Source organism: Vigna unguiculata, chromosome 4 (assembly GCF_037176805.1).
Source record: "Vigna unguiculata cultivar grain cowpea cultivar isolate G323 ecotype 2 chromosome 4, ASM3717680v1, whole genome shotgun sequence".
NCBI lineage: Eukaryota > Viridiplantae > Streptophyta > Magnoliopsida > Fabales > Fabaceae > Vigna > Vigna unguiculata.
In genome coordinates, this window is record NC_140795.1 from 45192664 (window position 1) to 45210021 (window position 17358).

A 17358-nucleotide genomic window follows, 5' to 3' on the forward strand; every position below is an offset into this window, starting at 1 on the left:
GCAGTGGCAGGTTACGATTCAGACACGTGTCACCAAAGTGACTGTGGTGATAGTCGGTGATAAATCCGCAGCCGCTTCGAGACCTATTGCTGACGTGGCGAGTATCAGTTGGAAGAGAGACTTTAGCATGAGAGAACCTGTGTGTAGGTTATTTCACTCCCCATCCATTGTTTAGTTTTTGTAATTTGGAGTCTAAAAGTCGTTTAGTGTCTTATCTTTAATGGTGTTTATCATAATCTTTGTGGGATTTAAGAAAAATAAAATCTAAACAGATTAATTCTCATTTTAAGTGGCTTAAATATTTTTCAAAAAATTTAAATAATCTGAGAAAAAAAACAAACTCGTGTATTGATTCGGGTTAGGCGTACACATTTAAAGATTTATTTTGGAAAAAAGTTGTATTCAAAAAACCCATGTAATTATATCATGGCATTTTAACTTAATCGGATTTTTAGAAGACATTGTAAGTCCATTTTTTTCTACTCTAAAGAGGTTTGGATTTTGCTTTTTCGAAGGTCCAAAGCCAACCCATTAAGAACCTTCAGAACTCTCACTCAGCCTCACTCACTCTCATTTTGTTCTTTTCTAAAACTGTTCCTCTCCCTCACTCTCTTTTTTCTTCCAACAAAGACTCTACTATGTTCCCTCCAATTTTTTAAGTAACCTTCCAACCTCTTTTACTTTCCGTTTTCAGCTCCTGAACTCTGGTTTCACTTTAACCGTTGCCTTAATCTCGTTCCACTTTAACTGTTGCCTTAATCTCGTTTTCGTCCATATGCTTTTGTTTGAGCTCTTTAAGTTTCCTGGTACATCACTACGTCTCCTTCTTCTTAAGCTTCTTTTCACACAAAGGTAAGGGAAGCTAGGTTTTGTATGTCTTAAGTTATTTTGCATGCTTTAGTCTGTTTCACGTCTTAATAATTTGAATGATGATGTTGGTTGTGTAAAAGTGTCTGGTCTGAGTTCTGGGTGTTGTTGTGGCTCGTTTTTCTGCCTTGAATGCGCGAACAATGAAGAAACCTGATAATCTTGCCCAACCGAGTAGGTCTCGCCTAAGCGAGAGTATCAAAAATCCTCCAGGCTTTTGCTCGAAACTCTAAAGAATCAGTTAGTCTCGTAGAGCATATTGATTCAAGTGGTGAGAGTAACGGGAGACCTTAGTCTTTGGCTTAGATGTTTGAAGGTTAACCTTGTGTGTGGTAGGGTGAAATCCATTGGCAATAGACCTACAAAGCAGTCAAGGCCACCACAAGTGTAAGCATCCAGAGAATTTGATCTTATTATATGTATTTGGATAATTGAGTCTTAGAGTCCTGTTTGTTTGCTATCACATGATTAAGTGCCTACTATGTTCCATGTTTATAATATTTGTAAGTATCTGCTTGCTATAACATGTTCAAATTATTTGTAAGTATGTGAAGTGTAGCCAAACTTGGATTGAATCTCATTCCTTTGAGTACTCATTGAAGGCACCGTTGCCTATGTAATATTTTGCTCTATGAGCAAGCCTTTTGGATAACTGTCCAACCTCAAATTTCAGTTTAGTTCATGATATCGTGATGTGCCTTATAGATTGTTCATCTCAAATGCTCTTCTAATATTATATTTATGTGATATTTATTTAGTAGAGTTATTCTATTTAGATAGGAGGTTATATATATTATATAAAAATAATTCATGTATAACAATTAAAAATAAAGTTAAATATAATTTTATCACTTAACTTTAAAATTGAAATTAATTTTTCTTTTTAGTTTTATATTAAATTAGCCATCCATTTTTATAAAAGAGGAATTTAGTCCTCTATATTTAACTTTATTTTTAATTATTATACATTAAATTTGTTTACATAATATATTTTTCCAGTTACTTAGTTGAAAAATTGATTATAATAAAAATGTTTTTAGTTTTAGATGAAAATTGAAACTATTTACATTTTAAAATTTGGATTAACAGTCCTCCATTTTTAGAATACTGGATCTAGCTTTAATAAAAATATGTTAAATGAAAGTATCAAATAAATTAAATAAAAATTATTTAAAATAATAAAATTAACACATTTTTAAAATTAGAATCTAAGAATCAAAATTTATAAAATAAATTAATTCTATCTTTTACTAAAAGTTTAGGAAAATATTATTTGTTTTATTTAAATATATTAGACTTTTAAATCTTATATATCATATTCCCAACTAATAACTATTCAATTCAATTGGTATTTTGGTTTAGTCGGTTGTGATTATGCTAAAAATTAAATTAAATTAAATTCATTCAATTTGGATTAGAAAAATTATTTTTCATTTTTTAAGTAATTTTTCATTTTTTTTAATTTTTTATATTACAAAATCACTTATAAAATATTACGTAAAAAATATATGAGAAAAAAAATGTTAAAACATAATTGTCAAAAGTTGTAGATAAAGAGGGAAAATATATGTATTATATGTGTGTGTTTTTTTACCTGTATTCACTTTTTTAAACAAAAATAATAATAAAATTATTATTATTATTATTATAAAAATTAGATAAAATAACTTTATAATTTTGTGTAATTTTTATGTGTTTTGTAGGTTATTTTTAATTAAAAAATTGGTTAAATTTTTAAAAAACAATCAAATTAAAAAAATGATTCAATTTAAATAAAGTTTCACCTAAAAAATAATATTGATAAAATCATTATTTTAATTTAAAATATAAAATTAAAAAAAAAATATTAGATAACAAAAAAGAAAATCCATTATATATTGGTATAGTATATTTTACCTGGAAAATATATTGTTATAAAAGTATTTATAGCGGTGAAGTGACGGTTTACGCCGGTCACATAGTATCAGGTCACATGTTCAGTAGAGATTTAGCGGATCAGAACGCAACCGTTTATAAACCTGATTAATGACGTGGCATCTTTTTGTCAGGTAGCTCTTTCCAATATTAAGAGAAACAGTGTGTAGGTGATCATAGCTCCGAAATGAATTTGGTTCTTAAATTATAGAGGAAATTGAATTCCAACACAATGGCTTTTTTTCTTATCCGAACACAGAACTATCATGAATATATTGAAATTATTACTTAAATAAAAACAACTTAAATTTAACTAATTTATCTGCTTGTACAACTTTACATTAATCTTTTTTAATTGAACTATTTTTTTATATTATAAACTAATAATTTAATTAGAATTTATAAATAATGTATTTTTTTCACATTCACATCTAATCAAGAATTGACATGTGTTTAAAAATATTATTTTTTATAAAATAATTACTATAAAAATCTATATTCCCACCCAGTCAACTAAATTAATATCAAATGTACTTTCAATTGCAACTTCATTGTCAAACTAAATATCAATACCAACTCGTTAACCAAAGACACGAGTGTTGAGCTGCTTGTATCAACAATCGGTTTATAATAAATATTTTAAAATCATAATTTCTAATTAGTAGATAATAATAAACATTAAAAACACGTGAAATTAGATTAAAATCAAATATTTTTAAAATATAGTATTATCATCTCACTAGTAAAACATTAATTAACTTCTAATGTTATTCTTATATATTTTAATTACTGTATAAATTTAATAAATCTCAGTTTCACTTAAGATTCAAATTTTCCTTACAAAAAAGTATGTATATTACAAGGTTGGTTTTCATTTTGAAAACATTATTTGAAACTAATAAGTATCCCACTATTACACAAGTTTAGAAATAAATAAATGAAATATTAAAAATAGTTTCAAAAACTATTCAATTATTTTAATTAATAATAAAGATATAAATTAAAATAGTCAAGTTGAAAGATAATATTTCTAGAGGTCATTCTTTAACTGGAAATGGTTTCGAAACTTCTATTTCATATATTTTAGAAATTTTCAATCATTTTTTTATAAAATTTTAAATAAAAACTCACTACTAGAATCTTTCATATTACATAGGTTTTTTCTTGCAAATTTGTTAAAAAGATTTACAAGAAAAAACTTTTTTTTGCCATTTTTTTTAAGAATATTAATTGGCAGTAATTATAATTATTTTCTACAAAATTATAAAATTCGCAAGTATCTCCTACTAAATTTGTTGTGAAAAGTGTTTGTAAAAAATATTTTACAAAAAAATTAGTAGCAATTTTATTTTTACAATAAAATTTGTAAGTATTTTTTACAAAAAAAATTTAAAACAAAATTGATAAGAAATATAATTTTTTTAATAGTAATTAATGTAATTAATCTCATTTTAAACTATACTTAAAAAAAAACTATATATTAAAGATTAATTTTACGTTAAGAACGGTATTAAAGACTAATTCTAATTTTCATTATAAGTTGAAGGACAAAAATATATTTATTCTTAATTTTAAATATTTTTAGCTAAATTCAAATGACAATACTTTTGGTTTTAATTTAAATTACAACATTTTGCGGATTCAACAGTCAAAACATAATTTTATAAAAAAGTCTTAAATCTTAAATATAATGCATACATGCAATTATTTTTTCACTACAATATTTTATATATTCTCTTATGTTTTTTTTCATACAAAACTGAACCATCTAGTAAATTTTAAATAGGTACAATAACATATTATTTTTGTAAAAAATTCAGAATGTTTCTCTAATATGACATAATCCAATAAGAACAGTGGTTGCGCCAGATTACATTAGGCTACCAATTTGACGCGTAGTTTTCAAGGGTATACATGGCATTTAACAATTTTAGATGATGATGTTCTCTACTGAACCGTTGGATTGGAAGGTCGAAATCTGATTGGACACTAGAAAAGGGTGTACGGATTTTAATGTACGCACGGATGTGTTTTAGCATTCAGATATTTGTTTGCCACCATTGGTGTTTCTTCTACTATTGCCATAAGTGGTTAATGGATAGAGACGTGAAAAATATCAGCACGTGCAGGTGTGGCTGGTCTAACGTTGTCAATATTAAAAAGCATGATAAGATAAGATAAAACGTGGTTGAATTAATTTATTATCTTACTTTTTTTTTGCTTAAATTATAATATAAGTTTTTTCTTTAATTCTTAATTTGATTTTTTTTTTCATTTATTTCTATTCTAATTCTCATACTTTTAAAACTTCACAATGTTGGGTTAAATTTTAATTTTATAAACATGTAGTTCTTATTTTGCTTTAGTTGAATTTTACAGTTTACATGTTGGATCGTTACAACTTCTATATAATTATTTATTTATATATTTATTACATTTTTTTAATTAAAAAATGTAAAATAAATCAATAGTAATTATATTTTCATTGTGATTCATATATCACATAAATAGATTTTGATACATTATCTAATATAACATTAAACCAACTATGATAAATTTTTAGTTTAGAAAATAAGCATAAAAAATTACATTTAAATCACTATTATAGGAATTACAAGTTATATTATAATAATATAGATTGATTTGTCATAATTAATACCTTTCATTAGAAATATATTTGAAATTTAATCTTATTTTTTTATGTGATGGTTATTATTATTTTACGTATTATTTATAGATTAAATATATTTTTAGTTTTTAAACTTTTAGTAAAAATTAAAATTATTTTTTTAAAATTTTCATCTAATTTAGTATTCTATTTTTCAAGATAATACATATTAAACATAATTATTTTTGGTTGCAAACTCACGTTACTCAGCAAAAATTGGTTTATCATTACCTATGTGATGACTTATTCAACTATGTTTGTAGAATCTAAAACAAATAGGCGAAAGTTTATTCTTTTGTTTATATTGACGAGACACGAAATATTTAGTACCAAATAAATGGATTAGTGAGAAATGGTAAACTAGTTTTTTAATGTTTTCCTCGCGAGATGAGATAAAGGAAATGATTGAAAAAGTTGGTATGTCAAATACACAAGATAGGCGGAAATGGAGATTTCAAGGAGTAGTGAATATGGGTTTTCCCAACCACTAGAAACTTTGATAATGAAATGTGTTACAATTGTTTGTTTTCTATGTTATTTTAAATGTAAAACTCCCTTAAAATAAGTGAGGGAATATTTATATTATAAAATAGGACACGTTTGAATAAAAGATGAATTATTCGTTCTAATACTGTGATATTAGACATTTATGAGTTATAATTGAGTTCATACAAGAGATTAATTTAAAATTTTAAGATAATAAATTTATGATTTTTTGTAGTTATTCATTTTGGTTAAATTTTTTTTTTCTAATTTTCGTTAAATTTTGTCAAATAAATCATAATTTTAGTTTTGTGTTCAAATAAGTCCCAATTTTTATAAATTTTTTTCAATTTGTTATTTTTTTGCTAACACCATTTAAATCGTTAACGGTCACGAACAATGATTGCTACGTGTCACTTCGTGGTTTTTTATATTTTTTTTATTTGTTTGAACTTTTTTTAAATGTCCACATGTCAATCCAACGTGTCACGGGTCAAAATCAATGTTCTATATTCAATTTCGTCTCTATATTTGTTATTTTGTTCAATTTAGTTTCAATTTTTTTATCATGAATCAATTTAGTTCTTCTCCAAATTGAAACAAAATTTAATTTTTATATTAAAATTCACATTTTTTATTAAACATTTTTATATAATATATTAAAATTTATATCATTATAACTTTGATATAAAAATTAAATTTGGTCATATTTCGATAGGGACAAAATTGGTCAATTTTAAACCAAATTGAAATTAAATTGAATAAAAATAACAAATATAGAAACCAAATTGAATATAAAATATTAACTTTGACACGTGACACACTAGTCGGTTGACAAGTGAACATTTAAAGAAAAAAAAAACACAAAGTAACACATATCAATTACTGTTCATAGCTGATAATAATTTAAATGTGTTAGTAAAAAATGACTAAATTAAATAAAATTGATAAAAATTAATATATTTTTAAATACAAAACAAAATTAGAGCTTATTTGATAAAATTAAAAAAAAATTAACCTTATTTATTTAATATAGAACTTCTGACTAAATATAGAGCGTAGCTGGTTTAGTCACACCTGTGGTCACCCATCAATTCATTTGAGTTTGACACACATTTTTTAAGGAAATGAAACTCTGTTTTGACAAACGTTATCCAGACACAAAACATGAACAACATAGCCACCATTTGTTTCAAACCCTGCATTCCTTTCCCAGTACAATGTCCCAAAACCTGCTTCAGAAAATTCCCACTCACAACAATACCTCGATCCAGTCTTCAAGATTCTCAGCCACCCAACTCAACCCAACAACAACTCAATCTCTCTGTTCTTCGCTTCACATTGGGTCTCTCTCTAAACACAATAACTAATCTTAATTAACCAACCATAGGTAAATGGTTGAAGCAAAAATACTTTTTTTAATCAGTAATGTGTAATTACACTGTCTGTATCTGGCATGAAACTAAAAAGAATAAATTTTTAGCTATCTCTATTCTATTAACCATCAATTTTGGCATCTGGGTTCGCTTGGTTTTTTGCTTTGCTTCCAGGGATACCTGGGTTGGATGAATCCTACTTGCCCAGATGGATTGGTTATGGCTTTGGTTCGCTTCTCCTTTTGAATCACTTTCTAGGGAGTGATGCAGCCGCTATTACACCAGCTCAGCTTGTGAGAGAAATTAAAGCTGAAAACTGCATTTTTGTTTTGCATTTTTCAGTTTTCGATTATTTAATTTTCTGGGCTGTGGTTCATAACTGGTGTGTTTTCCTGGTTATGCAGAGTACAGAGGTTTTGGGTCTGTCTTTGGCTTCCTTCTCAATTGTGCTGCCCTACCTTGGTAAATTTCTCAAGGTAAGTAACTGATTTTATTCTTGTAGAATTAATTCAATTTTCCACCCTAGTGAACATGTTCAAGAAAAAAACTTTCTTTTTTCAATGTGTTTAACAATTAAGTAACCCTACTTTTTGTTGATGTTTTAAATGACCATAGTCGCAGTTTCACAGTAATCTTTGATATTGTAGAAAGTTACAGATAAATGGAGCTGTATTTTGGTTGCAGAGGCTTCAAAAACCTTGATGTTACTGCCACAATAGTAGTTGTGGACCCTTTTCTAAAACATTGTTTTTTTATACAATATATATGGAGCTCAAATATGAAGTTTTTCATGTAAGATATTGATCCTTAACCAAGTGTGGGAAATAGGGTGCTCAACCAGTGGACGAAAAGGCTATACCAGAAGGGACTGAGCAAATATTTGTTATGTCAACAGAGGTAGGGAATGGCCTGAAGGAGGATCTGGCTTGGGCATCATATGTTCTGTTGCGTAATACAAATGCCATAGCTATGGTATGTCTCATAGATTATCATTATTAATTTAAAGAAACACATGAATTCTTCTATGTTTAATGAGATATGTTTCCCCTTGCAATTGCAGACCAATCTCTGTCTGTTTTGTATGTTATATATGTGCTAAGACCAGCATTGTCTGAATAGAGGGTAGGGATATTTCGATATCAAATATAGAGGTCTTTTAATCATGACTTACAAGGGTTGAATGACTGGAAACATTGTACATACTTTTTGTATGTGGGTTGAGGCACCCAAGTGCTCCATTATATATATATATATATATATATATATATATATATATATATATATATATATATATATATATATATATATATATATATATATATATAAGTACTCATACTTTGCCGATAAAAAAAAGTGGTAGGTTGATTGCTGCTGGGGTTCTTCATTTGTAGGTTACCTATAAGTAACATTTTAAGCTTTCATTGAGTCTTAGGGAATTCCCTAACCTTGGAATGCCACAAAAATATATGATAGGTTAGCACCAAAATGAAGAAAAAGAAAAGGCCGAAAGGGACAATGATGTTGATAGTCGTGATCATACAGTTACATCTGTTGAGTTGATTGTATTATATATGTTTGAGGTGAAAATTTTAAATTACTTGTCCAAAAGGTAAAACTGTCAAGTAACCAATGTGTAAATTGATCACCATTTCTGCTAGAGTATATGTATTGTGCATCATTACTCAGCCTACTAAGCTGATCCAGGTTACTAGGACTGGCTTGGTTAGTTAGAAGTTATCTAATCCGCACAGTTAGATGTTTATATTGTAGTTAAAGCTTAGAAGTTGTCATGTAAAATATAGATAGCAACTTCTATGTTCATTCATCAGTTCAATTCAGTGTTACAATTCTTCTTCTTCTACCTTATTTTTTCACTATCTCAATCTGTTCAGCTAATTTTAATTCAAGGAGAAATATGTGCAAGGGGATACTGGAACATACCAGACGATACATCAAAAGAAATTCTTCCGGATTGGTTTAAGAAAAAGATTGGAAAAGCTGGCCTGTATGATTTGAAAGACACCCTATATTTTCCTCAAGATGCAGGTATTGAAATTCATATATAGTTTTGGTTAAGTAAGCATATTGAAGTAGCTTGTTTTTTAGGCTAAATCTTCTGGGAGATAGAAAAGCATCTGCACATTCAATTGATTATCTTTAGTTGTCCAAAACTAGAATAGAGGCCACATTAAAATTTCAAACTAAAATGTATGGTTGAAAAGAAATTTATTTACCAAAGACTAAATCCCAACAGAGATGGGTTTGGAACAAGCATGTTTTATGAAGTGTCTCCTTATCATGAGAGGTATTTGACGAATTTGGATTCTCTGTTGGGTTTGACTGTGATGTTCCTCTGCTGTCTTTAGAATACACCGATGAACACTGATTTAAAAATTTTAAAATATATTATAAAGAATTTTAAAGTACTAATATAGTGTAATTTAATACTTAGCAGAGGACACTACCAAAAAACCAAATAGAGAATCTGGACTCGTATTTGACCAAATTCTGGAAAATTATGAGAAAAAAAGCCTATCCAACCTTCTCACTCACTAGAAAAAGACACCTGATCTTATTTTGAAACAAACAATAATGCTGCCTCTGGTCGAATGAAGATTGTATGGTTTTGCATTTTTGTTCATAAATCTGAAAATTTGATGAATGCTTCAGATTCTGAATTTCAGGATCTGGTACCTATGGGGACTCGCTGTCTTCTGATCCAACCAGTCTTCCATGGTTCTGATGAGAATGATGCTGGCTTGCAAAAACCTGATGGATTCATTCTGCTGGCCTCAACTACAAGGTATGCATTTAGCAATAAAGACAAAGCCTGGATTGCAGCGGTGGCAAACAAATTTAGAGGTAATAGCATTAGTATGTTTGAAGATTCATAAAGACTTTACACTTCATCTTTTAATAATCAAGTCTGCATTCTATAGGAGGCCTCTTTATTCCCATTTAAATGTATGCCTGTTGTGCAGCTTTATTGTTGAGGTGGCTAGTCTTTTTTATTTGGGTTAAGTATGTTTTTATCTCTAAATTTGGACACAAAATTGTAATTCGTTCATGTCCCAAATTTAATACATTTTTGTCTCCAAACTTTAAAAATTAATGGATATAGTACTTTTAACCCAACCACATTAGATTTTTTTACGTATTAAGCAGCATTCCAGGCTAGTATTTGAAACACGGTTTGACACGTCAAAAAAATATAACGTCGTTGGGTTAAAATAATCATATCTATTCATTTTTAAAGTTTAAGGATCAAATTGTATCAAAGTTTGGAAGATGGACAAATTCCAATTTTGTGACAAACTTTAAGTACTAAAAACATATTTAACCCTTTTTATTTTGATGTTTATGTGAAACTGAAATAAGTGGTCTATAGCCTTATTTTGTGAATACCTCTAAGGATTTTTATATTTTGTATACTGTGTTTTTTAACTGTATTATTTAGTTGTTCTGTAGATTATAACATATAAAGGAAGTGGTATGAGAATCATTGGTTTGTTTAGAACATTGATACGTGCTTGACAGTTAAGATGAAGGATTTGCAACCTGAAGAAATAGCCTAGAAGATATTGGCAACTTTTGCAAGAATAATTCTAACCATTTTAACAATACATAAGATTTGTTTTTATGTTGAATTATTTAGTTGGCTTTTAGATTCTAAAATCTAAAGGAAGCAATGTGAAAATCATTGGCTTGTTTACAACTTAACTTATAGTCTTATCTTCCTTAATTTATATATGCTTGAGCTGAAGTTCCATGAACTGTGCATCTATTTAGCATATAGATATGAGCTCCACCCACATACTGTTGCTGTGTATCTTTTACTATTGACATAGATTTTAAAAAATGGCTCTGATACCATGTTAAGAAAAGTAGACTTTAAGTCTAATTCAATCCCACAAAACCAACTTGTAATTATATACTATGAAATTGCCTTATTTCTGGTCGATGTGAGACTTCCAACAATAAGCACAGTCTGCTGTTTATCAAAGACTACAAAAGACATAACCATGATATAATTCAATAATTACAACAAAAAGTTGTACATTGATTCTGTTGCCATTTCATACTTTTTGACATTCTTTAGTGCTGAAAGGTTTTGAATGCTTCCATCAATTTGTGTTTTACCTTGGTCATGATCATGTATGGTTGAGCTGAGAACAGAGTTGATTTGGTTTAGAAAATTGAACCACACATGACATGCAATACCATTGTATGAGCTATTTATGACACAGGTAGAGTGGTGTAGTCATCTCATAACCTAAGGCAATGCAAGAGTATCTGTTGTACAAAGAAAATGAAGATTGAAATCTGTGGCATTTGATTTAACAGTTCAAAATCAAGACTTTCTTGGTTAAATTAAGGGAAAGAAATTAGGAAATTGAAGACTTAAGTGGAATATGTGAAGGCCAGACAGATTTGCAAGCATTGGAATGAGGGTTGGAGATTAGGCAGTAGCAGTTTCTTGGTTAAAATCTATGACAATGATGAACATTACCTATAAATTTAGAAAAACTGGATGCATTGATTCGAATTTGAATCAATGGAGGCATCTCAAATGTGAAAATTACTGGTAGTCTTCATACCATATCTACTAGCTTGTTAATTAATGTAGTTTATGAAAAATTTAATGTAATTTTTTTATGTTTTTCTTAGAAAGAGTTTATGGAAAAAAATCCAAATTGTATTGAAACATTTTTTCTTGTTTGGACTTTGAATTTTTATGGCTATTGAGACCACTCTGGTTAATCTCTGCTTGCATAACTGATTTTTCATAGTTTTTTTAACAGGAGTAACATTCTACCAACTATAAATATTACCTTATAAAGCCTGGTTCTTTTGGTAAGATTTCTGGAAACTGAAAAAGAAAATGAAAGATGTAGATGAAGTTAAAACAACTTTAAAGAGAAGAAAATTCAGAGAATTGAGAGAAATCTAGAGTACATCCAACATATAAATGGATGTTGAATTGGCCCAAAATAAAAATAAAGCAATTTAAAAGAGGATATATCTTTTACCACCCCATACTTTATTTCTGCACCCCTATTGGTGTATATCCAAATAATCTATGGGTAGAGGATTTTATGGATTTTATGAATGTACAATCCATAAATCTAAAATCTGTCTCGAATCGTATAATTCAAATTTTAAAAATGTATTTCGTACATTTGCAAGTTTTAAAAATGTATTTCAGATTATATAATTCATAAATGCTATTTTCATATTATATAACCTAAAAATCTTGAAATATATTCAGAATTATATAATTTAGAATATATGTTCCTATAAATTATGTATTTACATATATTATGCAATTGAAAACGTATTTGAAGATCTAAAAATACATTTTTGATTTCTAAATTCTGCAATCTAAGTATTAACATTTTAAATAATTTTGAATACTTCTACAAAGGTGAAAAGAAAAATATAAAATAGAAAAAAGTAATTTCCTTTTTAAAAGAATTAATTTTAGAGAAAATTTTAGGCTGTACCTATCAGTAAGGTTAAGATTCATATTTATTATCTTCTCCTGCTGCCAAGTGTCTTATGTTTTCCATCTAATCCAACTCTTGAGGCTTTTGTTGCAGTAATATTAGGGTTGGTGCAACAAACACCCCAACATTAAAAGTAATTAATGTCACAAAACAACAACATGTTGCAACCATAACGAAGTTGACACAAACTATTAAGAGAACATAGAAATAAGTTATAGAAATAAGTTATAAGATGAGTCTAAATTTTTTACTGATTTTTTTTGTATTGTTATCTGTTTTGAGTATTAAAAATACACTGATATTTTAAATATTTTTTTTAATATATTTTAAAATATTAAAATTAATGGTAATCAGTATATTATGAAGATCCATTAAAAAAATAACATAAAAAAAATCAACAAAGAATCCAAATTTGTTATAAGTTCGGTAAAATTATGACTAACACACGTTTTTATGTCAAATTATTATTTTTTATTTGAGAATGAATAATTATTTAACAATTTAGGAGTAGGATATGTAACTTTATCATAACTACCTTAATCATTGTATATTATTAAGAATGTTACATTCTATGAGACAAACTTTGATGAACAAGAAACTTTTGAGTCAATTAAGATATGAGATATTTTTAATTCTGTGGATTCTCTTTTGAGGTTATTATTGTGAAGATTAGAGATTTGATACTGTTTATATAAATTTAACAAGAAAAACACAGACATGATTTTTCCTAAATATTTTTGTGCAACAATGACATGGATTATGTTTATATATGAATTTGAGAAGAATCTTTCTTTGAAGAACATTCAAGGATAGGTAGTTTCATTAAGAGGTGCATTTTTTTTTTCAAATTTACTGACTTAATAAATTTTTAAAAAATGACATGAATAAAATCATGTTGTAAGACATGACATCTATATTTAAATAAAATGTGTTTATATATACGACTCTTATTTTCTTTTATTTCACATAAAGTTGTTAATGAAATCTTATTAACTTTTTCTTTTCTTTTTTACAACTATTTTTTTTTATTTTAAACTTTTTCAATTGTCTGATTAATAAGTTAAAATTTAAATATTAAAATGTTATCATTTTTCTCTTCAAAATTTTACACACACACTTTGATCAATCCATTCATCCATGGCTAATTTATTAGCATATAAAAAATACCTCAACATTGAACATAAAAAGTATTGATACAATGATGTCAATTCATGTTATCCGCACAAAAATGCAAGACTTTGTTTTGGTTGTATGTAAAGAAAATATTTGGGGATGCTAAATTTAAATCATGATGCTGAGTCAACTAGCTTTGAAAATATTTATTTCTCTTATTACCAATGGATTTTTGAGCCTACAATTTGTTTGAATGATATAAAATAGTTGCAACAAGTAACTTATGAACTGTTCTACTAATTGATGAAAAATTGGTTATGTAATATTATGAATTAAATAACTCCCTGTAACACATTCTGCTAACAAATTGCAGTGTATTTTCCTCAGCAATATAATTCATGTAGCCATATTATTATAATATTCTTTTGGTTTAGACTTTTGCAAGAACAATGCAAACAAATTTTGGCAACTAATTAAAGTTGGTAGGGACAAGTGTAAGTTGTTTTTGCTGTGATGTAATGAAGAGGGTGAGTGTTACCTTGGAGTGCAGAATTGCGCCATTCAAAACCTCATTGAAGACATAACAGATCACAGCAGAGATTATTAAATAATGGTTTAAGTTTGTTAGTACCACTTCACATTAATACTCATACAGATAACCCAAACCCCTCATTATTGCCATTTCTTGGGACACCCCTCATGTCACACTCACAATTCAATCTTCATTCAACTTCAAACATAACTTCAACAAGTTGGTTTCGCTTTATTGCATCCCAACACAACCTCAAAACTAAACACTCTTAACCCAAATTTTAGATTACTTTCTACCACATGGGTCAAAAATATGAATCTAATTCACATAATAGATTAACATTGTTTCTTAGTTCTTTAATTTTTAGTGAAAATTAAAATTAATCTTTCTTTAAAATTTTTGCATTCAGTCCTCCAACTTTAGAAATGCGTAGATTTAGTTAAAAACACAGGATTAAATTCACATCGAAACCTGAATTGTTCCAAAAATTCAAAAATACTAATTTTAATTTTTACCGACAGTTAATAGATAAAAATTATACTTATCTTTTTCATTCTAATCGATACGAGTCTTAATTTCCAATCCTAACTTTATGACAACTTTGCAGGAGAATGTTTAACTCTAAGACCTTTTACTATTTTCAAGAAGTAAATTTTTTCTTCTTTTAAGTTGAGATATACATTATTTCAACCTGGATGAAAAATTTGATTCATTTTTTCACACCAGTTAGTTTTATTTCTTGATCTGGTGTTAAGAAGCTGCTCCAACATGATAAGAATGCACTGTTTCGTCTACCTCCATTCCTATGAGCCACAACAACTTCTTCTTCATTGAGTGCTTCATTTATTGCTATATATCCGTTTCCCAAAGGGATGCAGAATGCATGGAGCACAATTGTTTGCAATGGATGAAAGGTGAATGTTGAAAATGCATAAGCAGGAACAGAAATTCTTGGACATTTTTATAGTTGAAGCCTTTGCCCCAGCGAAAGATCCTATTTTTAGAAGATCATGTATATGCAGCATATGCCCCCCTTCCCTATTTGCTGTTAAGGACTCTTCTTTCTTTAATTGAACTTCATTGGTGGGGATTGTGTGCCAGTGATTCGGACAAAAATGTTTGCCACACTTACCTTGAAGCAGATGCAAGTGGTCCATGTGTGGTCAAATGTGCAAAAAAAACCAATGAAGCAGCCATGTGCCACTGCCATTACTAAGGGGAAAACATGTGAACTCATTAGTCAAATATATCAATGCATACACTTCACTATTAATTAAGAAGGAAAGAAAACTGGAAGAATTGAAGGGGCAAAAAACAAAAAAATAAAATTCAACTTTATGCAGATCTGGCACCTCTCTGAGATAAACTATATTTTGCTGACTTTAACTGAAAATATTGCATTTTACAAAACAACTTGTGTTTTCATTTGTTTATGTAGGTGAAGCTGAAGTACGCTTTGAGAGTTTAAAGATTAGTCTCTCATATTGTTTAGATTTTATTCAAGATATATACTTATCTTTTCTGAAGATGTTCTTCCCTATTCATCAAATCCTTCACCAAAAACATGTTTGAGAGATACAAAAGGTGTTATTTTCATACACATGCACTTTGATCAAACCCTTGATCACTTCTTCAGAGACATGATTAGTCAACCGTATTGCAACATGTTAATCTGCGAAAACAGTTAATTCTCTCGAAAAAATTGTTTTGCAAACACATGATTGAGATCAAACGTTTGATATTACATGTGCAATATTGATATTCTTCATGTTGACTCTGAAACTGTTACATTCCGGATAAGAAAGCGTGTGGTGATTGGGAAATGGTTGCATGCTTGAAGAAATGGAAACATGTGTGAAGGGAATGTTCTTACACGTTACTCATGATGCCATTGGAATCACCATTTCCGACATTGATAACCAGACACGAATGCTTTTGTGCACACTTTGAGTAGGAATCCAGTTTCTCAAAGATACCAGGTTTATTTGGTACGACTCAGAAATCCTTCTAAGTATATATGTTGTTTTTTCATTTGTTGTTTCAAGTAAATGTTCATGATATTACATTAGAAATACTTCGAAATATTTACATCTTTTCAGAATTGTTGGATAAAAATTTATGGTATTAGTAATAAATGATACACCAATATCAAATGCACATTTGATCTTTTGAAAAGTTTTTTTTCTTTCTTTTATGCATTATCTTAAAAAAAGTAACGAATGCATATATTTATCATCATATATGAAATTAAAGCCACATCGTACTTTTAAAATATGTTGTTTTATTATAATAAGTAAAATACCTTTTACACATGTTTAGCAAACATCTTTAAGGAATTTGTGTTTTCCAATCATCAAAAGTCAGCATTTTCCTAAGGCTTGAGAATCAAGTTGGAACGAAGACTTTGACATTGGTGATTCAAATATTCAAATCGCATTTGTCACAGAATCATCATAATTCGAATAGACCAATGAAAAAAACTTAAATGGTGTATTTACTTTTGTGATTTAACATCAACTTTTAGCTTACATCATAAGCAAATTTATTGTGATTAATCACTTTATTTTTTTTTTCTTACTAGAAATTGATCATTGGCCTGTAAAGTCCTCATCGAATCTTGCACCAATTTTAAACTTAAGAAAAATCCTCTCTTCTATTACCATGTTAAACAAAAAACTTATTTCCATATCTTTTTAATAGTGAAATTTAATAATAAACCTACACGTTGACACTAGAGTAATAAAGAAGAAAAAGAGAGAAAGTTGTTTATATTATTATTATTATTATTATTTAAGAAGGGTTGATTAAAAAATTCCACCATAGTGCAAACGTGCTTAATGTCCATGGCTATAGAAAATAGCTAAATTCAGGCTTTATGTGATATCATAATCTTAGGTT

At 28.2% G+C, this 17358-nt stretch overlaps 1 protein-coding gene across 4 annotated transcripts; it reads left to right on the forward strand.

Moving 5' to 3' along the window:
- The first annotated feature begins 7022 nt into the window (after positions 1–7022).
- HCF208 (chaperone (DUF2930)) lies at positions 7023–12069 on the forward strand. Of its 4 annotated transcripts, none has more exons than XR_014994205.1 (7): positions 7024–7277; positions 7483–7601; positions 7713–7784; positions 8137–8280; positions 9201–9354; positions 9993–10170; positions 11556–12069. XR_014994205.1 is itself a non-coding variant. In XM_028067376.2 (7 exons), the coding sequence occupies exons 1-7, from the start codon at positions 7100–7102 to the stop codon at positions 11567–11569; spliced, it is 873 nt and encodes a 290-aa protein (XP_027923177.1). In that variant the 5' UTR covers positions 7027–7099; the 3' UTR covers positions 11570–12069. The 4 variants fall into 4 exon arrangements, 3 of the variants coding, with proteins under 3 accessions (XP_027923178.1, XP_027923176.1, XP_027923177.1); XM_028067376.2 differs by having other exon boundaries at positions 7027–7277; positions 9979–10170; XM_028067377.2 differs by lacking the exon at positions 11556–12069 and having other exon boundaries at positions 7023–7277; positions 9993–10198.
- Positions 12070–17358: the final 5289 nt, after the last annotated feature.